This window comes from Chelonia mydas, chromosome 3 (genome assembly GCF_015237465.2).
Source record: "Chelonia mydas isolate rCheMyd1 chromosome 3, rCheMyd1.pri.v2, whole genome shotgun sequence".
NCBI lineage: Eukaryota > Metazoa > Chordata > Testudines > Cheloniidae > Chelonia > Chelonia mydas.
The window spans coordinates 179,223,760-179,246,962 of NC_057851.1; the positions used below are offsets into that span (position 1 = coordinate 179,223,760).

Genomic DNA, 23,203 nt, shown 5'->3' on the forward strand with positions numbered 1-23,203 from the left:
GCCTGGAGCTTGGGCATAGATCCTCATGACAACTATACCTGTTGACTTTGTATTATTTTTAATAGTTCAGAGGAAGACTACTAACATATTTCTACAAGGATGTTTTCTCAGATAAAATTCCAAAGACTTGAGAAATTTCTCAGAATTTCAGTCCTGATATTTTCAAGATTAAACTATTAAGTTTTTGACCAAAGTTAGTGACCAGCCTCCAATTAAAAATTAAACATTTTTATAATGAATAAAAGTTCTGTTGCCAGCATATACATTCATGTAGTTTCCAAGTTACCTTAACTTTTCTGATTTGGATTATTTCAAATTCAATTATGCAGTAAAAACAGTGTTTCAATAAATTCATCGTTGGAAGACACTGTACCCTCCAATCACTTACAAATTTATGCAACAATAAAAGCTTTCTAGAAGAAGATGCACATTTTTTTAAAAGGGTTCTTATTGACCTCACCATATTTTGAACATTCCTCTGCAGGATTTATACTACAAAAATAAATTTTAAATATTAGTTCTACTGAAGTCAATGGCAAAAGTGACGCTTGACTTCAGAAGGCCGAAAACTTGGCTTTAAAGTTGCTCAGTACACCCAGTATACATATTTACAATACTGTACATAAAATTAATAATTTAACAATATTTTTACCATGAGTGAAAACAGTATAAACAGAGTACAAGAATGTGCCCAGCCATCGCTGGGCAGTATTCTTGATGAACAGCTGTCATTGCAAGCTGCTTACACACTGGTATATCTGTACTTATGTGTACAGTTATTCCTACCTAGATATCCAAGCATAGGTTAAATTTATATAGGAAGACTTTAAAATATTGTGGGGAGAAAAAAGCAAGGGCCAGCTTTAAATGAGAAGTTCTTTCCACCAGTACCATCTTGCTTATTAGTGAAGTACAGTACTACAGAAATGTACTTGTGAAAGATGTCACTATCTGGGCAGTATACTAGTAAGCAATGTTCCATAGTCACAACTGTGGTAGAAATCACAATAGTTCTTAATAAACTGACATATACTTCAGTTCTGTTTTTATTTAAACTTCAATAAGTGGAGCACTTATTTACTCCAACAAACATTTTCTAAATTGTGACTAATAATACATAAATGAACAAATTAGATTAATATAACTCTTATACAATTATACATGCCTTTAAAACAATCAAAATGTTCAATAATTAGTTTCTGATACCAGACAGAAAAACTGTGTGGTATATGGTTTGTGGCAATAAACAAAAAATGGGCGGCGGGGTGTCTGGCGCCCGCCACAGTCTTCTGGGAATAGGAATATGCTATTCCCACAGAAAGGTTGGGGACCACTGTTCTATAGTATGAATAAAAATGTAGTCATACAACAATTCACAACCAGTGTTTACTAAAGTTTCTGATCCTGTAGAAACGAAGTAAAAAACAAGTCTGTCCCACTTAGCATGCATGCAATATATAACGGTGTATCATACAATTTCAAAAAATCGTATGCCACATGAACTAAAACAAAACATTAGAACTTCATCAACAGGCAAATTATTAGTCATTCTGGTCTTTTATTTAAGTTGTGCTTGACACACAAGTCCATTGCTATTCTTCAAGATTTTAATTTACATCTTTATTTTTAAACCATTTATGTCAAAATGAAACTGTATTTGCAGATGTTTATAAAAAACACAATTTCTATTAAATCTTACATTTCATGATTCTGTGGGTATTGCACCACATACTTTGCAATTATATCATTTTTACCATACTGTCTCAGACTTGCAAATTCTCGTGGCAGTATCATATAATTAACAATACAGTTCCAGATTTTGAATAGTAAATTTTAAAAAATTTTTCTATATTAGAAAAAAAAGATTACAGTAGCAACAAATTAGACTAAATGTAGTATAAGTTAGATTCTCCTCATAACTGACCACATGAATACTTTTAGCCAAAACACAATTTTATGATCAGACATATTTACAAAGCGATGCCGGAAGTCAAATGACATGTTGAAGAAACAAAAGACTTGACAAAAAATAAAAAAGAATGACAAAAAACACATACACAGGCACTTACATTTGGAGCATGACTTCGTTCAAGAATATGCCATCCACTAGAGCCACATATTCCTCCAGGTTGCTCCGATTTCCTCCAGCTAAGGGTCCAAATGTCTTAACCTAAAATATAATCATCACCATGACACTAACTCCACCTCAAACTCTGCAGCTAGATATTTACCCTTAAAAAAATGCCATTTGGGAAAATTAATGCTTACCCAGGTGACAAGAGGGCTAGACATAAACTGCTCCAACAGTGGTGTGAATATCTCATTCTCCATTTTATAAAAAAGGCTAAAATCAATGTGGCTCCTTTGCTTCAAAAAATACAGATTTGCCTTCTTTGCAGCAACTCTCTAAAATGCTCCCAGGATTTAGCAGCAGCAAATGACCCCCATTTCTCCAAACCAATATAAAAAACTGTGCATTGGCAACTGAGATTTATCCTCTTCTTTTTTAAAAAAATGCAATTGAAAGTCCATCTACATTCATTTCAGCCTTCCTATTGACGGGTCTCTCCCGCTGTACATAGTGAAGGGGAAGAAGGAAGGATGGAAGGAAAGAAAGGAGGAAGGCTGCTGGAGTCTACATCAGACAAAAAAAAAAAAACCCTCCAGGCTACCGCTGCAACTCCTCACTCAGCGAGTAGGGGAAACCCCAGTTTAACTCTCCAGGCTAATCGCCCCCAGAGCAAGGAGAGGAGGAAGAGGGGGCAAATACCACTCAGCAGCCCCCACCTCAGATTAAACGTTGTGCCGCCCCCACTAGTGTCACAGGCAGCCCAGGGATAGGGAACCAGCCTACCCCTCAGCAGCGAGGGGAAGCTATTTCTAATCAGTTCCCCTTTCTAGCCCCCGCTGCCATCAACTGAACTGCGACAGAGAAGGGACAAGACCCCTTCCCACACGCACCCTGCCTCGCCCTGTGATCTCGCCCTCCCCCACGCCCGTTGCTCTCGCAGCCTCCCTCCTTTCCGCGGCTTCTCAGCGCCCCACACCCCTACTTGCTCCTTGGTGCCTCGCTGCTCCTGAGCCCCCCTACCTCCCAACAGACTCCTCAATCCTCCCTGCTCCCTTGGCTCCTCAGCCTCCCGCTGTCCCTGAGAACTATTTTCCTTTGCAGGAACCGCCCCCCGTCCCTTCTCCAAGTAACGGCCACCAAGCCCAATCAGCCCCAGCACAACCGCATCACACTCTCTGTACACACGGCTCCAATGAAAGCAAGAGCGGATGGATCCCTAGCTCGTCTCTGCAAAAACGAAGAGTATCCCTCCGCCAGCCTGTTCTCCGCCTCCGCCTCTGGATGGTGGTGGAATTGAGGAGGGGGATGGGGGAAACCGCTGCATGGCTCGCGCCCGCGCACACGACTTCAGCTCGCGTATTGCAGCTGCGGCAGCAAAGACGCGCGTCCACGGAGGGGCGGGACTCGGGAGCTCGGAGAAGCTTCAATAGACCGAAGGTGAGGGGTGGGGCGTGCCTCTGCCCTCAGGCTTCTCTGGGGGTGGACTGCTCTGCCTGCCCGCTGGCAGAAGGACACTGATTCAGTTTGACTCTCTGTGGGGAAAAGGTGTGCGAGGGAAGAGTGGGGTGAAACCGCTCTGGGGTGCGGATAAAAAGGTGTCAATCTTCTCCAGTTCCCCTTGAGGAGAAAGAGAGGCGCTGAATTCTCCCTTTTCTGCCGCCTGCGGATGAGGTGGTTCAGCCACTCTCATAACCATGGATGTTAGGGGGGTTTTAAGGGAGGGGTCCTCTCTCTTTTTTTTTAAAGGTGAAATTGAGACACACCACATAGACGAAACCAGTCTGCTTGAACTTGGGACAAAGAGGGGAACGAGGACGATCTTGTTAATGATGACAAGCAGTTTGTTCACCCACGCTATTGTCCTTGTGCTGTCTCCTGACTCTTGCGCATTCAATTCTCATCTCAAGCATTACATTAATATAGGGGATTTTATGTACTTAATATACTCAGACTGTATTGTATTGACAGAGCAGTTTACAAAATCTCAGACTAAATCCAACCACTCTCATGTGACAGGAGAGAAATTTTAGCTGCATATTTTCCAGATAACTTTATCTTGTTTTTCCAACCCTTCCAGCCTAATATGGTTCAAATTAAATCTTTGAAAAAATTCCAAATAGGGAAACAGATTGTGTTTTTAACCCAAATGTCTGGATGCCATATCTGTCCTAATTCTCTAAGATTAGGAAGGAAATCTCCCTTAATGACCTCCTCTCTTCTACCTTGTAAAAGAGTAGAAAAAAATAAATTATGGGTTGTGGGGAAAATAGTCTTTAAATCAGATTTCAAATACAAGAGATTTACTGGTAAATTATTAACACACAACAAAAGTTGTAGATTTGGGTGGCTTTGCTTTGCAATAATGAGATTTCATCTCTCTGTAAATCAGTCATGGATGTATACAAAGCAAGGTCTTCTTTCTCTCCTTCCCTCCCAAAACCAGATGAGTAGGGAGGTTTCATTGTTAGTTTTGCCATGAAATGGGAACAGGCAGAAAAAAAAGTTGTGAAGTCTTGGACCAGAGTAAAGGTCTGGTGATACATGAGTGAAATAACGGCCAATAAACTACTAGCCCTTAAACACAACTACAAAAGCATTTTTGTAAAAGCCTGGATAACTAACCAGTAAGCTCTCCATGTGCTATAAAGCATTTCCCGGGAATTAAAGACTGGCTAGGAGGAACTGCTGATTCCCAAGGCTCAGCTGCAGGTTAGTAACACCAGTTGATCTTCAATTCCTGGAAAATACTTTGGGCTGACATCTGTGTTATTATTATGAGATGAACATTTGATGAAACAGTTTTAAAAGTATGTTTTGTTTGGTTTTTTTCCAGCTTGGGTGTTGTATGACATCACTGACAGCAGGAGCACTCATTTTATGCATGTTCTGGGCATTTCTAGATAATGAGTATACTGTTTGCAGTGTTGTTGTAGCCCTGTTGGTCCCAGGATATTAGAGAGACAAGGTGGGTGAGGTAATATCTTTTATTGAACCAACTTCTGTTGATGAAAGAGACAAGCTTTTCAGTACACAAACATGAAAAAGACCTCTATGAAGCTCGAAAGCTTGTCTCTTTCATCAACAGAAGTTGATCCAATAAAAGATATTACCTCATCCACATTGTCTCAATATACGGAGCAGTCAGGCCACTGAATTTGTGGTATCCATTTTATAATTTCTTTAAGAAGTCCACTGCAAATTGGTGCATCTCAACAAATGATTCATAGTTAATTGCAAAGTCTGGAGGTGCAGGCAAGGGAAAACAACCACATAAACAAAATGGGGAAAAAGTAATGTATTACTTTCATTATTTTTTTTTTTAGGATAACCACACACTAAAATTGACAAGCTGTTATAATTGCAGTAATTGTGAAATTCCAAATTCAAGAAAATTTACCTTGATTTCTGTTATACATCCTCAGATTAGCTTCAGAATTAATTACTGATGGGTTGGTCATTTATCATTGCAGAAGTGGCTGCAAAAATAGGGATTACTGGGGGTTGTTTTATTGACAGTGTTGCTCAGTATGTATATAACTTCCCTCTGATAACTGACAAGACAGCATGGTGTTAGGTACAAATACACTGATGGTACCCAGATATGTAGTTCTGTCTCAGCCAATCATGGCCACTCCGTCTTGGCACTCTTTCATTGCTTCATCAAGATTGAAGAGTGACATAAAACAGTTAGTTGAAACTAAACCGCTCTACAGGAAAGGTATTGATGGTAGGATAGGGAATTGTGTGTGATGGCTAATCTGTCTACTAATAGGGTTTGCCTCCAAGTGAGTCGCTAAAGATACAGAATGTGGAGGTTTTTTTACCACATACTGAAATATGGAAATCCAATTTTTAGCAGTTTCAAGAGGATTTTGTTCACCTCTGAAATATTTAGAAGTTGTGAATTTTCTTTTATGGCACAGAACCACATCACTGAAATCCATGTCTTGCAACCTGTAGGATGGATTGCAATAATGCTTTTTACTTGAGGCTACACGACTGGTTATTATAGAATCATAGAATATCAGGGCTGCAAGGGACCTCAGGAGACATCTAGTCCAACTCCCTGCTCAAAGCAGGACCAATCCCCAACTAAATGATCCCAGCCAGGACTTAGTCAAGTTTGAAAACCTCGAAGGAAGGAGATTCCACCACCTCCCTAGGTAACACATTCCAGTGCTTCACTACCCTCCTAGTAAAAAAGTTTTTCCTAACATCCAACCTAAACCTCCCCCACTGCAACTTGAGACCATTCCTCCTTGTTCTGTCATCTGCTACCACTGAGAACAGTCTAGATCCATCCTTTTTGGAACCCCCCCTTCAGATAGTTGAAAACAGCTATCAAATCCCTCCTCATTCTTCTCTTCCGTAGACTAAACATCCCCAGTTCCCTCAGCCTCTCCTCATAAGTCATGTGCTCCAGCCCCCTAATCATTTTTGTTGCCCTCCGCTGGACGTTTTCCAATTTTTCCACATCCTTCTTGTAGTGTGGGGCCCAAAACTGGACACAGTACTCCAGATGAGGCCTCCCCGATATCGAATAGAGGGGAATGACCATGTCCCTCAATCTGCTGGCAATGCCCCTACTTATACAGCCCAAAATGCCATTAGTCTTCTTGGCAACAAGGGCACACTGTTGACTCATATCCAGTTTCTCATCCACCGTAACCCTTGGTCCTTTTCTGCAGAACTGCTGCCTAGCCACTCGGTCCATACTCTGTAGCAGTGCATGGGATTCTTCCATCCTAAGTGCAGGACTCTGCACTTGACCTTGTTGAATCTCATCAGATTTCTTTTGGCCCAATCCTCTAATTTGTCTAGGTCCCTCTGTATCCTATCCCTACCCTCCAGCATATCTACCACTCCTCCCAGTTTAGTGTCATCTGCAAACTTGCTGAGGGTGCAGTCCACACCATCTTCCAGATCATTAATGAAGATATTGAACAAAACCAGCCCCAGGACCGACCCTTGGAGCACTCCGCTTGATACCGACTGCCAACTAGATATGGAGCCATTGATCACTACCCGTTGAGCCCGACAATCTAGCCAGCTTTCTGTCCACCTTATAGTCCATTCATCCAGCCCATACTCCTTTAATTTTCTGGCAAGAATACTGTGGGAGACCGTGTCAAAAGCTTTGCTAAAGTCAAGGAATAACACACCCACTGCTTTCCCCTCATCCACAGAGCCAATTATCTCATCATAGAAGGCAATTAGGTTAGTCAGGCATGACTTGCCCCGGGTGAATCTATGCTGACTGTTCCTGATCACTTTCCTCTCCTCTAAGTGCTTCAGAATTGATTCCTTGAGGACCTGCTCCATGATTTTTCCAGGGACTGAGGTGAGGCTTACTGGCCTGTAGTTTCCCTGATCCTCCTCCTTCCCTTTTTTAAAGATGTAGTATTAGCCTTTTTCTAGTCATCTGGGACCTCCCCCGATCGCCATGAGTTTTCAAAGACAATGGTAAATGGCTCTGCAATCATATCCGCCAACTCCTTTAGCACCCTCGGATGCAGCGCATCCAGTCCCATGGACTTGTGCTCGTCCAGCTTTTCTAAATAGTCCCGAACCACTTCTTTCTCCACAGACAGCTGGTCACCTCCTCCCCATGCTGTGCTGCCCAGTGCAGCAGTATGGGAACTGACCTTGTTCGTGAAGACAGAGGCAAAAAAATCATTCAGTACATTAGCTTTTTCCACATCCTCTGTCACTAGGTTGCCTCCCACATTCACTAAGGGACCCACACTTTCCTTGTCTTTCTTCATGTTGCTAACATACCCGAAGAAACCCTTCTTGTTACTCTTAAAGTCCCTTGCTAGCTGCAACTCCAAGTGTGATTTGGCCTTACTGATTTCACTCCTGCATGCCTGAGCAATATTTTTATACTCCTCCCTGGTCATTTGTCCAGTCTTCCACTTCTTGTAAGCTTCTTTTTTGTGTTTAAGATCAGTACGTATTTCACTGTTAAGCCAAGCTGGTCACCTGACATATTTACTATTCTTTCTACACATCGGGATGGTTTGTTCCTGCAACCTCAATAAGGATTCTTTAAAATACAGCCAGCTCTCCTGGACCTCTTTCCCCTTCATGTTATTCTCCCAGGGGATCCTGCCCATCAGTTCCCTGAGGGAATCAAAGTCTGCTTTTCTGAAGTCCAGGGTCCGAATTCTGCTGCTCTCCTTTCTTCCTTGTGTCAGGATCCTGAACTTGACCATCTCATGGTCACTGCCATTTATTTTATAAATAAGCTGTAGAATTGCTCTGTGACCTTTGCCAATAGCCTTCAGTAATATCTGAGGAGTTTGGCAATCTGTGTTCACTGCCAATTAAGTGAATGCAATTCTAAGTGTATGTCTACACTGTGAAATTAGATTGATTTTATAGAAGTCAATTTTTAGAAAACGATTTTATACAGTCGATTTTGTATGTCCCTACCAAGCACATTAAGTCAATGGAGTGCGTCCTTACTACTGTGGCTAGCATCGACTCACGGAGCGGTGTATTGTGGGAAGCTATCCCACAGTTCCCGCAGTTTCCACTGCCCATTGGAATTCTGGGCTAAGCTCCCAATGCCTGATGGGGCAAAAACATTGTCAAGGGTGGTTTTGGGTATATGTCAGTCACCCCTCCCTCCTTTCCTCCCTCCGTGAAAGCAACGGCAGACAATTGTTTCGCGCCTTTTTTCTTGGGTTACCCTTGCAGATGCCATACCACGGCAAGCATGGAGCCCGCTCAGCTCACCGCTGCTGTTGTGAGCATTGTAAACTCCTCACGCATTATTCTGGAGTATGTGCAGAACTGGGCTAAGAGATGCCAGCACAAGGATGATTGTGATGACGACACAGACAGAGCCGTTCCTGAAAGCATGGGCTGTGGCAATTGGGACATCATGATGGCAGTGGGGTTGGTTGAGACAGTGGAATGCCGATTCTGGGCCCGGCAAACAAGCACAGACTGGTGGGACCACATCGAGTTGCAGGTATGGGATGATTCCCAGTGGCTGCAAAACTTTCACATGCGTAAGGCCACTTTCCTTGAACTTTGTGAGTTGCTTTCCCCCACCCTGAAGCGCAGGAATACCAAGATGAGAGCTGCCCTGACAATTGAGAAGCGAGTGGCGATAGCCCTGTGGAAGCTTGCAACGCCTGACAGCTACCGGTCAGTCGGGAATCAATTTGGTGTGGGCAAATCTACTGTGGAGACTGCTGTGATCCAAGTAGCCAATGCAATCACTGACGTTCTGCTATCAAAGGTAGTGACTCTGCGAAATGTGCAGGTCATACTGGATGGCTTTGCTGCAATGGGGTTCCCTAACTGTGGTGGGGCGATAGACGGAACACATATCCCTATCTTGGCACCGGACCACCTTGGCAACCAGTACTTAAACAGCAAGAGGTGCCTCTCAATGGTGCTACAAGCATTGGTGGATCACAAGGGACGTTTCAGCGACATCAGCGTGGGATGGCCGGGAAAGGTGCATGACCCTCTCATCTTTAGGAACTCTGGACTGTTCGAGCAGTTGCAAGAAGGACTTACTTCCCAGACCAGAAAATTACCATTGAGGATGTTGAAATGCTAATACTTATCCTTGGCGACCTAGCCTACCCCTTGCTCCCATGCCTCATGAAGCCGTACACAGGCAACCTGAACAGTAGTAAGGAGCAGTTCAACTATAGGCTGAGCAAGTGTAGAATGGTGGTAGAATGTGCCTTTGGACATTTAAAAGCTCGCTGGTGCTGTTTGCTGACTAGGTTAGACCTCAGCGCAACCAACATTCCCATTGTTATTGCTGCTTGCTGTGTGCTCCATAATATCTGTGAGAGTAAGGGGGAGATGTTTATGGCGGGGTAGGAGGTTGAGGCAAATCGCCTGGCATCTGATTTTGAGAAGCCAAACACCAGGGCGGTTAGAAGAGCACAGCAAGGCGTGCTGCGCATCAGAGAAGCTTTGAAAACCAGTTTAGTGACTGGCTGGGCTACGGTGTGACAGTTGTGCTTGTTTCTCCTTGCTGCAAACCCGCCTCCTTTGTTGATTTTAATTCCCTGTAAGCCAACCACCCTCCCCCCTTCAATCACAGCTGGCAAAGGAAATGAAGTAACTATTGTTTTGAAACCATGCGTTCTTTCTTTATTAATTTTTTAAAAAGTGAGATAACTGACAAGGTAGCCTGGGTTGGGTGGGGTGCGGGATGAGGGAAGGACAAGGCCACATTGGTTATTGTAGCCACACTACAAATCAAAACTGTTTGAATTACAGCCTTCTGTTGCTTGGGCCATCCTCTGGAGTGGAGTGGCTGGGTGCCCGGAGCCTCCCCCTCCGCATTCTTGGGCGTCTGGGTGAGGAGGATATGGAACTTGGGGAGGAGGGCAGGAGGTTATACAATGGATGCAGCGGGGGTCGGTGTTCTTGTTGGCTTTCCTGCAGCTCCAGCAGACACTTCATCATGTCAGGTTTCAGAGTAACAGCCGTGTTAGTCTGTATTCACAAAAAGAAAAGGAGTACTTGTGGCACCTTGGAGACTAACCAATTTATTTGAGCATAAGCTTTCGTGAGCTACAGCTCACTTCATCGGATGCATACTGTGGAAAATACAGAAGATGTTTTTATACACACAAACCATGAAAAAATTGGTGTTTATCACTACAAAAGGTTTTCTCTCTCCCTCCTACCCTACTCTCCTGCTGGTAATAGCTTATCTAAAGTGATCACTCTCCTTACAATGTGTATGATAATCAAGATGGGCCATTTCCAGCACAAATCCAGGGTTTAACAAGAACGTCTGAGGAACAGTGGGGGGGTAGACAATGGCTGTAGTGGCTGTAGACAATGGATCGTGTGGTGTGGCCCCACAGTATGCCAGCATTTTTATGGCTGACTTAGAACAACGCTTCCTCAGCTCTCGTCCCCTAACGCCCCTACTCTACTTGCGCTATATTGATGACATCTTCATCATCTGGACCCATGGAAAAGAAGCCCTTGAGGAATTCCACCATGATTTCAACAATTTCCATCCCACCATCAACCTCAGCCTGGTCCAGTCCACACAAGAGATGCACTTCCTGGACACTACAGTGCTAATAAACGATGGTCACATAAACACCACCCTATACTGGAAACCTACTGACCGCTATTCCTACCTACATGCCTCCAGCTTTCACCCTGACCACACCACACGATCCATTGTCTACAGCCAAGCTCTGCGATACAACCGCATTTGCTCCAGCCCCTCAGACAAAGACAAACACTTACAAGATCTCTATCAAGCATTCTTACAACTACAATACCCACCTGCGGAAGTGAAGAAACAGATTGACAGAGCCAGAAGAGTTCGCAGAAGTCACCTACTACAGGACAGGCCTAACAAAGAAAATAACAAAACGCCACTAGCCGTCACCTTCAGCCCCCAACTAAAACCCCTCCAACGCATTATCAAGGATCTACAACCTATTCTGAAGGATGACCCAACACTCTCACAAATCTTGAAGACAGGCCAGTCCTTGCCTACAGACAGCCCCCCACCTGAAGCGAATACTCACCAGCAACCACATACCACACAACAGAACCACTAACCCAGGAACCTATCCTTGCAACAAAGCCCGTTGCCAATTGTGCCCACATATCTATTCAGGGGACACCATCACAGGGCCTAATAACATCAGCCACACTATCAAAGGCTCATTCACCTGCACATCCACCAATGTGATATATGCCATCATGTTCCAGCAATGCCCGTCTGCCATGTACATTGGTCAAACTGGACAGTCTCTACGTAAAAGAATAAATGGACACAAATCAGATGTCAAGAATTATAACATTCAAAAACCAGTCGGAGAACACTTCAATCTCTCTGGTCACTCGATTTCTGATCTCAAAGTGACTATCCTTCAACAAAGAAACTTCGAAAACAGACTCCAACGAGAGACTGCTGAATTGGAATTTAATTTGCAAATTGGATACAGTTAACTTAGGTTACTTTTTATAATGACTCAGCCATTCCCAGTCTCTATGCAAACCTATTTCCCCTTGTTTATTCCTTCCCCTCCTCCCCCCACTGTTCCTCAGACGTTCTTGTTAAACCCTGGATTTGTGCTGGAAATGGCCCACCATGATTATCATACACATTGTAAGGAGATTGATCACATTAGATAAGCTATTACCGGCAGGAGAGTGGGGGGGGGGGGTTGAGAAAACCTTTTGTAGTGATAAACACCCATTTTTTCATGGTTTGTGTGTATAAAAACATCATCTGTATTTTCCACAGTATGCATCCGATGAAGTGAGCTGTAGCTCACGAAAGCTTATGCTCAAATAAATTGGTTAGTCTCTAAGGTGCCACAAGTACTCCTTTGCTTTTCATCATGTCAGTTTGCTCCCCCATTAGCCTCAGCATCGCCTCCTGCCTCTGCTCTTGGTGCTCACTTAATGCGTTCCTGGCCTCTGTCATTGAATGCCTCCATGCATTAAGCCCTATCAGTGAGGGAGGACTGCATGAGATCGGAAAACATGTAATCGCGCGTGTGGTTTTTTTCGCCTTCTTATCTGCGATAACCTCAGGAACGGAGATGATAGAGGGAGCACAGAAACATTTGCGCCTGGGGGGAGATAAAAAGGGAGAATAAAATTTAAGATGATAGATTTCTGAGAACAAAAGGGAGACTCTTTCACAGTGAATCAAGCCATTCACAGCAGACAGCACATGTGCTTTAGGTACAGGGTCGTATTTTGCCTTTTATATTGAGCACCTGCCATTATGATGACACATCACAAACGGCTGGGCAACAGAATTTGCTTTCCAGGCAGCCATGGTAAGCCTTTTGATATGTGGGGTTGGCTTCTTACGTCTTCATAATGTGGGAATGGTTTCAAACTGCAGCGCCTTCCTTTCCCATAGCAAGCAGTGTCGGTTGGGTTTCATATTTAAAAGGAGGGGCTGCAATTTTCGGGTGGATGTGCAGCACACACCTCCCGCAACCCCACCGCGTGGCTATTCTCTGGGATGATTCCTTCATCCGTCCCCCCCGCCGTGTGGCTATTCTCCGGGATGATCCCTTTTAGCCAAGCACAAACAACCCAGCATGAACAGGGTCCTTTTACTGTTCCCTTACAAAAATTCCCTTATTTCAACCAGGTGACCATGAATGATATCACTCTCCTCAGGCTAACACAGAAAGATAAAGACCAAATGTTGCTTGAATGTGACCAAAACCCAGGACCATTCGCTGCCATACTTTGTGCTGCAGTGATTCCAGACTATTTGCTACTGGCTTGGTGTGGTAAAGTGTCCTACCGTGGAGGAAGAAATAAGGCAGCCCTCCCCAGAAACCTTCTGCAAAGGCTTTCAGAGTACCTCCAGTAGAACTTCATGGAGATGTCCCTGGAGGATCCCCAGACACGTTAACAGACTTTTCCAGTAGCCGTACTGGCCGCAAATGCATCCCAATTGTTCAGGGCAAATCAAACATTAAACACTATTGCTTTTAATCCCTATAGCGTCGTTACAAACGTGTACTCACCAGAGCTGCCTTCTCTGGCTTCAGGGTCAGGGATCCCGCCTTGGGACGGTATTGGCTCCAGGGTGATGAAAAGGTCCTGGCTGCTGGGGAGAACGGATTCACTGCTTGCCTGCTGCACATTCTCCTCCTCCTCCTCCCTGTTGCATGAGACTCCTCCCTTGCAGGTGTCCACGGACCGTGGTGGGGTAGTGGTAGGGTCCCCCCCTTGAATGCCATGCAGCTGATCATAGATGTGGCATGTATGGGGCTCTGACCCAGAGCAACCATTTGCCTCCTTTGTCTTTGGTAGGCTTGCCTGAGCTCCTTAACTTTCACACAGCACTGCTGTGTGTCCTTGTATCTTCTCTCCATCATGCCATGTGCGATTTTGGCATATATATTAGCATTTCTTCTTTTTGATCGGAGTTCAGCCTGCACAGATTCTTCTCCCCATACAGCAATCAGATCCAGGGTCTCCCTTTCGGTCCATGCTGGAGCTCGTTTGCGATTCTGGGGGGACTACATGGTCACCTGTGCTGCTGAGCTCGCCACGCTGACCAAACAGGAAATGAAATTCAAAATTTCCCAGGGCTTTTCCTGTGTACCTGGCTAGTGCATCGGAGTTCAAAGTGGTGTCCAGAGCGGTCACATTGGAGCACTCTGGGATAGCGCCCGAAAGCCAATACTGTCGAATTGCATCCGCACTACCCCAAATTAGATCCAGCAAGGTCGATTTTAGCGCTACTCCCCTCACCGGGGAAGAGTACAGCAGTCAATTTTAAGAGCCCTTTAGGTCAACGGAACGGGGTTGGTTGTGTAGATTCTTTCATTTTAAAATCGACCTAACGCGGCTAAATTTGACCTAACCCTGTAGCGTAGACCAGGGCTAAGTCTTAGCATTTCAAGCCACGAAAACTATGGTTTACTTTAGGAACTGTTTTCTGCTTTACATCCTGCTATATCAGATGTAATGTGGTTGGAACTGCTGTTCATCTTTATTTATGATGTAGGAATGATGGAAGACACTTTCTCTGTCTAGGATCTGTGGGATGCTCTTCTTACTGTTTGCCTTAAGTATACTCTGGCATCATTCTGGACAAGACTCAAAACTTAGTTTACTTTGTAGTTTTATATCTATGGTTCTGTATAAATAATTTGTGCTCCAATCTGATCATCCCATTTCAAAGATATGTAGCAGAATTAGAGAGGGTGCAAAATGGCTGATTAAAATAATTTCAGATATGACAATATTTCCATATGAGGAGAAAATAGTAGGAACTGTTTAGTTTAGAGAAAAGATGAAGAAGGGACATGTGAGGGGTATATAAAATAGTAAATAGTATCAAGTTCAGTTAGATGCTCCTATTTACCCTCAAAACAAGTACAAAAAGGACATCTAATGAAATTAAAAGGTAATACATTTAAAACTGCTAGAAGGGATTTTTTTAAAAAACATAACACAGCCTTTGGAACTTGTTGCCAAACGATATCACTGCATCAAAGAGTTAGCAGAATTCACACCAGGAGTGTACATTTTTACAAATGAGTATATCCACGGTTACATTAGATAAGGCAAAAATAATTATCAGGCACACAAGCCCTCTTACACAAGCCTCTCATAATTATTTATAGCTTATCTACTGTTCCTCCTCACTTGGTACCTACTCATGCATGGAGCCCAGTCCCAGGTAGCTTGCAATGGGAGGGGCTTCTGTCTGGTTAAGGAAGGGGTAGAGTTGTGGAGCTGACACTTTTCCACCGTTGTTCTACAGTCCTTCCCCTCCCCACCCTCCACCCAACCACATATACCAGTTCAGGGACCCTCAATTCACAGAAAGTAGAATGACCAACCTGCCTCTTCATACGCACCTTATTTTCACCATGTTACCTCATGGCTGTGTGTTGGTACCAGCTCCATGGGAGGTACAAGTTAGACAGATTTGTGGGGCCAGGTATTAAGGGCTTCACCCTTCACTCTTGAAGTAAATGGAAGTTTTGCCAATGATTTCACTTGGCACAGGATCAGGCAGTTCAAATTCTGAAATTTCTAAGACATAGGTTTGGAGTTCAATCTCTTTTTGATTAAACTATTCTTGGCTTTATTTATTTAATTTAACTTTTTGAGATCTTCACATTTTCAGTTTTTATCATTTGTTAGGTTTAATTTATACAAAAATTGTTGTTAAAAACTTTTAGCAAAGGGCATAAATTAAGTGCCCAGTTCTGCAGATTGCTACTTATGTAAGTAAGAGTGTGCAGGATCAGTTTCATACTATTTTTTCCTTTTTTAAACTAACATTCCTCCCACTCCTCTCCTGTTCTAAAAAACCTTCCACAATCTTCTAAAATTTTTAAATTAAAACAAAAAGCTAAGGACATATGCAAACTTTCTACACATATGGCAAGTGGCTGTCAGCAACACTCTCAAGTCCTCCTGAAGCCTGGTCTGCTAATTTGGATGAAATCATAGACATCACTAAAAAAATACCTAACAAAATTATACTTACCAGCAAAGATCCATTCTACTCAGAGTTTCAAAATCTGCCCTAGTTACATTAGTTCCTACAGGTCTCCTACAGGGTAGGATTTCATTTATTTTCCCGTCTTCTCTATGGAATAGGAAATTTCATAGGGAGGGGGGGTGTTTTGTTTTTCAGTTAATGCTTTAAACATTTTCCTACTTAGTTTATTTTACTTGTAAAATATAGAGACATTTGAATATTTTAAAATAGCTTTAAGGATTATTGATATTAACTCTTTTAAACATTCCAGAGCCAAACATTATCAAGAGTGTTTTGTATTTGTATGAAATGGTTCATTCAATAATCTATCTATGTGCAGACAGAGGAAGGAAAAATCCTGTTCTTTCAGGTTTATATTGTCTAAAACAGATCTGTTAGTACTTAATACAGTATGTGACCTACTATTGCTGAAAAAACAGCTTTAAGGATTAACCTTTTTTATTTAAAATGTAGTGTTTGTGTCTAAATACATTTGTTATAGAAGAGAATTTCTGAGCCATAAGAACATTAGGGCACTAAACTATCTAAACTACTACATGCCACAAGGGGCCACAACAGTGGTTCCCTTAACCCACCCAGCAATATTGTTAATCTATCCACCCATACTCTTAGCCCAGCAGAAGAATCTGTCCTGTCTCGGGACCTCTCCTTCTGCCTCTCATAGAATCATAATAATAGAATATCAGGGTTGGAAGGGACCTCAGGAGGTCATCTAGTCCAACCCCCTACTCAAAGCAGGACCAATCCCCAATTTTTGCCCCAGATCCCTAAATGGCCCCCTCAATGATTGAACTCACAACCCTGGATTTAGCAGGCTAATGCTCAAACCACTGAGCTATCCCTCCACCCCCATGAACATAATACAGTTCTGTGGTGACCTAGAATCCTATTTTCAATGTCTCCGACTCAAGGAATATTTCCAACAGACCTCTGAACAACATACTAACCCACAGAGACCTTCCTACCAACACTACAAAAAGAAGGATTCTGGGTGCACTCCTCCTGAAGGTCGAAACAACAGACTGGATTTCTTACATAGAGTGCTTCCGCCAACGTGCACGGGCTGAAATTGTGGAAAAGCAGCATCACTTGCCCCATAACCTCAGCCGTGCAGAACACAATGCCATCCAGGGCCTCAGAAACAAATCTGACATCATAATCAAAAAGGCTGACAAAGGAGGTGCTGTCGTCATCATGAATAGGTCGGAATATGAACAAGAAGCTGCTAGGCAGCTCTTCAACACCACCTTCTACAAGCCATTACCCTCTGATCCCACTGAGGGTTACCAAAAGAAACTACACCATCTGCTCAAGAAACTCCCTGAAAAAGCATAAGAACAAATCCGCACAGACACACCCCTAGAATCCCGACCAGGGGTATTCTATCTGCTACCGAAGATCCATAAACCTGGAAATCGTGGATGCCCCATCATCTCAGGCATTGGCACCCTGACAGCAGGATTGTCTGGCTATGTAGACTCCCTCCTGAGACCCTACGCTACCAGTACTCCCAGCTATCTTCGAGACACCACTGACTTCCTGAGGAAACTACAATGCATCAGTGACCTTCCTGAAAACACCATCCTGGCCGCTATGGATGTAGACACCCTCTGCACCAACATTCCACACAAAGATGGACTACAAGCCGTCAGGAACAGTATCCCTGATAATGTCACGGCAAATCTGGTGGCTGAACTTTGTGACTTTGTCCTCACCCATAACTATTTCATATTTGGGGACAATGTATACCTTCAAATCAGCGGCACTGCTATGGCTACCCGCATGGCTCCACAGTATGCCAACTTTTTTATGGCTGACTTAGAACAACACTTCCTCAGCTCTCGTCCCCTAATGCCCCTACTCTACTTGCACTACATTGATGACATCTTCATCATCTGGACCCATGGCAAAGAAGCCCTTGAGGAATTCCACCATGATTTCAACAATTTCCATCCCACCATCAACCTCAACCTGGATCAGTCCACACAAGAGATCCACTTCCTGGACACTACAGTGCTAATAAGCGATGGTCACATAAACACCACCCTATACCGGAAACCTACTGACCGCTATACCTACCTACATGCCTCCAGCTTTCATTCAGACCACACCACACGATCCATTGTCTACAGCCAAGCTCTACGATACAACCGCATTTGCGCCAACCCCTCAGACAGAGACAAACACCTACAAGATCTCTATCAAGCATTCTTACAACTACAATACCCACCTGCTGAAGTGAAGAAACAGATTGACAGAGCCAGAAGAGTACCCAGAAGTCACCTACTACAGGACAGGCCCAACAAAGAAAATAACAGAACACCACTAGCCATCACCTTCAGCCCCCAACTAAAACCTCTCCAATGCATCATCAAGGATCTACAACCTATCCTGAAGGACGACCCATCACTCTCACAGATCTTGGGAGACAGGCCAGTCCTTGCTTACAGACAGCCCTGCAACCTGAAGCAAATACTCACCAGCAACCACACACCACACAACAAAGACACAAACCCAGGAACCTATCCTTGCAACAAAGGCCTTTGCCAACTGTGTCCACATATCTATTCAGGGGACACCATCATAGGGCCTAATCACATCAGCCACACTATCAGAGGCTCGTTCACCTGCACATCTACCAATGTAATATATGCCATCATGTGCCAGCAATGCCCCTCTGCCATGTACATTGGCTAAACGGGACAGTCTCTACGTAAAAGAATGAATGGACACAAATCAAACATCAAGAATTATAACATTCAAAAACCAGTCGGAGAACACTTCAGTCTCTTTGGTCACTTGATTACAGACCTAAAATGGCAATTCTTCAACAAAAAAAACTTCAAAAACAGACTCCAACGAGAGACTGCTGAATTAAAATTAATTTGCAAACTGGACACAATTAACTTAGGCTTGAATAAAGACTGGGAGTGGATGTGTCATTACACAAAGTAAAACTATTTCCCCTTGTTTATTTCCCCTCCTACTGTCCTTGTCAACTGCTGGAAATGGCCCACCTTGATTATCACTACAAAAGGTCCCCCCTCCCCCGGCTCTCCTGCTGGTAATAGCTCACCTTACCTGATCACTCTTGTTCCAGTCTGTATGGTAACACCCATTGTTTCATGTTCTCTGTGTATATAAAATCTCCGCACTGTATGTTCCACTGCATGCATCCGATGAAGTGAGCTGTAACTCACGAAAGCTTATGCTCAAATAAGTTTGTTAGTCTCTAAGGTGCCACAAGTACTCCCGTTCTTTTTGAAGAACATTAGTGAGTTTGTGGCACATTTTAGGAAGCTTCTAGAGATAGCATTATATAAACATAGGCACCCATCATCTCAGTGGGACCCCAGTCTGCCCTCTTATAAAGAATACATTCATTAGAACCAGGACTGGCACTTCAGAGTAAAGTTCTGCCCTGATTCAGCTAGCCCCTAGGGAGAGGACAGCATATTGCCTTTACCAGTCTTTGTGCACAAAGTTCCAAATCCTTCTATTTTTACTCAGGGCTGAATTGTGATCCCAAGTTTCATGCACAGGGGAGACTCTGCATGTGCATTGCCCCTGCCCTGTAACGAGCCAGGTATAAGCCACCTCTGTGTCATCCTCCTTAGAACTGTATGGAGGGCTCTTGACGGGGAGAATGAAGGTATAGACATGATCAGTCTGCAGCAAAGACCCCAGCTCCTCAGATAATACAGTTTAATCAGAATCTGATCTTTCATTAAAAAAAAATCTAGCTCTCATTGTTGCAAAGAAATGGTTGAAAACATGACGTGGGCATAATTAATGTGGAGATGTCTGCTTGAGTCTGCAGAGAGCCTAAAACAATAGCTATGAGATGTGTGAACAGCCCCATTCATCATTTTAATGTCAATACCCAATGGTCTGGGAATCCGTGCCAATACCACCCCAACAGGTGTTAGGAGGAGAGGAATTCAGACCCACTCCACCCACACAAGCAGATACACCCTGGCTGATGCAGAATGCACCACAGGGGCCTCTCTGCTACCTCCACTGTCTTTAGGGGGAAGAGGAGCAAAGGAAACCCCTGTTGCTACTCTCCCTGCCACTCCTGTTCAGGAGATGGCCCCCAGTGCCACTGTCCTGGCCCCTCTGGAAAAAGTGGAGGGGGTCTCCCATGCCACTAGTACTTGAAGTGGGGGGCAGGGCTACAGGGGTGTGCCCATATTGTTATGTGCCCAGGGCTCCAGATGAAACGGTTACTCACCTTCTCGTAACTGTTGTTCTTCAAGATGTGTTGTTCACGTCCATTCCAATAAAGTGTGTGGACGCCGCTTGCACGGTCTTCGGAAATTTTTCCCTTAGCAGCTCCCGTCTGGTTGGCTGTGGAGCCCCCTGGAATGGTACCTTCATGGCGTTCAATATATGACGCTGCCGACCCAACCCCCCCTTCAGTTCCTTCTTGCTGGCTACTACGACAGAGGGGAAGGAGGGTGGTATTGGAATGGACGTGAACAACACATCTCAAAGAACAACAGTTATAAGAAGGTGAGTAACCGTTTCTTCTTCTTTGAGTGCTTGTTCACATTGATTCCAATCAGTTGACTCCCAAGCTCCACCCCGGAAGTGGTGTCGGAGTTAAGGAATAGCTGATTGGAGCACCGCTCTACCAAACGCTGCATCATCTCTGGCGTGTTGGATGATCGAACAGTGAGAGGTAAACGTATGCACTGATGACCATGTTGCTGCCCTGCAGATCTCTTGTATCAGTGTTTGGGCCAGAAACACTGCTGATGAGGCTTGTGCCCTTGTGGAAATTGCATTAATAGCCAGAGCTGGAACCTTAGCCAGCTCGTAATGAGTGCAAATGCAGGCTGTAATCCAGGAAGATATTCTTTGAGATGAGACTGGGAGACCTTTGATCTAGTCTGCCACATCCATGAATAGTTGGTTCGACTTCCTGAACAGCTGTGTGCGCTCGATGTAGAATGCTAGCACCCACCGAACATCCAATGAGTGTAGCCTCTGCTCTTGGGTACTGTTGTGAGGCTTACAGTAAAAGACAGGTACAAATATGTCTTGGCTAGTATGGAATTGTGACACTACCTTAGGAAGAAAGGCTGGGTGAGGTCTTAGTTGCACCTTGTCCATGTGGTAGACTGTGTATGGAGGATCGGAGGTAAGGGCCTGATACCCTCCTAGCTGATATGATGGCAACCAAGATAAAGAAGGGAGCAAGTTGCCAACAATTCAAATGGGGGCCCCATTAGTCTGGAGAGGACCAGGCTAAGGTCCCATGCAGGAACAGGCTGTCTAACCTGTGGATGTAGCTGTTCCAGGCCCTTATGGAAATGTCCTTCCATAGGATTAGGGAATAGAGAATGCCCAGACGCTCCCGGATGGGAAGGCCGAGATGGCTGCAAGGTGTGCCTTGATGGATGACACTGCCAGGCCCTGTTGGTTGAGGTGCAGAAGGTACTCTAAGATGTGTGGTATAGATGCCTGGAGTGGAGGTGTGTGTTGCTGGGCACACCAGCAAGTGAACCTCTTCCAGTGGGTTAGGTATGTGACCCCGGTGGATGGTTTCTTGCTGCCGAGTGGAATCTCTCTTACTGTTCCAAGCACAGGAGCTCCATGGGGTTTAACCATGAAGCTTCCAGGCTGTGAGATGGAGGGACTGGAGGTCTGGGTGGTGAAGGCGACCGTGGTCCTGAGTGATCAGATCGGGGTTGAATAATAACATGATCAGGGTGTCCATTGACAGCTCCGGAAGTGTGGTGTACCAACGTTGATGGGGCCACGCTGGAGCCAGCAGAATTACCTCCGCTTTGTCTCTGTGAGTCTTGAGCAGCACCTTGTGCACGAGTGGAACTGGTGAGAAGGCATACATGTGTCAGGCTCCCCAGGGGAGCAGGAATGCATCCGTGATTGAACCCGGGCTGTGTTTCTGTAACAGAACATTGGGCACTTTCTGTTGCTCTGGATGGAAGAGAGATCGACCTGGGGAAACCCCCACCTTTGAAAGATGGAATGAAGGACATCCAGATGGATGGACCACTCATGGTTGTAGAACGATCTGCTTAGGTGATCCGCTAGTTCATTCTGCACTCCTGGGAGATAGGACGCCTCCAGGTGAATGCAGTGGGCTATGCAGAATTCCCATAGCTGGAGGGCCTCTCAACATAGCGGGGAAGAACGGGCTCCACCCTGCTTGTTGATGTAAAACATAGCAGTGGTGTTGTCCGTCATCACTGCCACGCACTGGCCTTGCAGCTGGGACTGGAAAGTTTGGCATGCTAGTCACACTGCTCTCAGCTCCCTGATATTAATATGGAGGGAAAGCTCATCCTGTGACCACAGGCCCTGTGTTCGGAGATCTCCCAGATGCGACCCCCAACCCAGAGCTGACGCGTCCATTACTAGGGACAAGGACGGCTGTGGGCTGTTGAAGGAACCACCTTCGCATACCATCTGAGGGTTGAGCCACCAAGGTAGGGACTTGAGTATATGTTCTGACACCGTCACTACAGAGTCCAGGCTGTCACATCCCACGGGGCAGCAGGTTTGTATAATTTTTGGTGGTGCCCAGAACAGGTCCAAGTCCCACCCCCCTCACACACACACACATACACACCTGCGTTGTAAGCCGATATATATATTTTTAAATAATGTAAGAATGTGAGGGCTCTGGGGTGGGGCTGGTGATGAGGGGTTTGGGGGGTGTGAGGGGCTCAGGCAGAGGGTTGGGATGCAGGGCTGAGGGGTGTCACTGTACATAGAATCATAGAATATCAGGGTTGGAAGGGACCTCAGGAGGTCATCTAGTCCAACCCCCTGCTCAAAGCAGGACCAATCCCCAATTAAATCATCCCAGCCAGGGCTTTGTCAAGCCTGACCTTAAAAACTTCTAAGCAAGGAGATTCTACCACCTCCCTAGGTAACACATTCCAGTGTCTCACCACCCTCTTGGTGAAAAAGTTTTTCCTAATATCCAACCTAAACCTCCCCCACTGCAACTTGAGACCATTACTCCTTGTCCTGTCCTCTTCTACCACTGAGAATAGTCTAGAACCATCCTCTCTGGAACCACCTCTCAGGTAGTTGAAAGTAGCTATCAAATCCCCCCTCATTCTTCTCTTCTGCAGACTAAA

The 23,203-nt window shown here is 44.7% G+C and overlaps 1 protein-coding gene and 1 long non-coding RNA gene across 11 annotated transcripts in view; one reads left to right on the forward strand and one right to left on the reverse strand.

Moving 5' to 3' along the window:
- CCDC88A (coiled-coil domain containing 88A) overlaps window positions 1-3,146 on the reverse strand; it is a 357,211-nt gene extending 354,065 nt beyond the window's left edge. For 8 of the 9 annotated variants that reach the window (XM_007070064.4, XM_043543868.1, XM_007070062.4 and 5 more), the window contains exons 1-2: window positions 2,269-3,146; window positions 2,070-2,170 (exon numbers count right to left, since the gene is read on the reverse strand). In XM_007070064.4, the coding sequence (XP_007070126.2) occupies window positions 2,070-2,170; window positions 2,269-2,331 (164 nt within the window). In that variant the 5' untranslated portion in view covers window positions 2,332-3,146. The remainder of the gene's footprint in view (window positions 1-2,069; window positions 2,171-2,268) is intronic. The other variant, XM_027832194.3, reaches the window with a different exon arrangement.
- A 205-nt stretch (window positions 3,147-3,351) lies between these two features.
- LOC114021913 overlaps window positions 3,352-23,203 on the forward strand; it is a 53,926-nt gene continuing 34,074 nt past the window's right edge. For both annotated transcript variants that reach the window (XR_005224914.2, XR_005224915.2), the window contains exon 1: window positions 3,352-3,508. This is a non-coding gene — a long non-coding RNA (uncharacterized LOC114021913). The remainder of the gene's footprint in view (window positions 3,509-23,203) is intronic.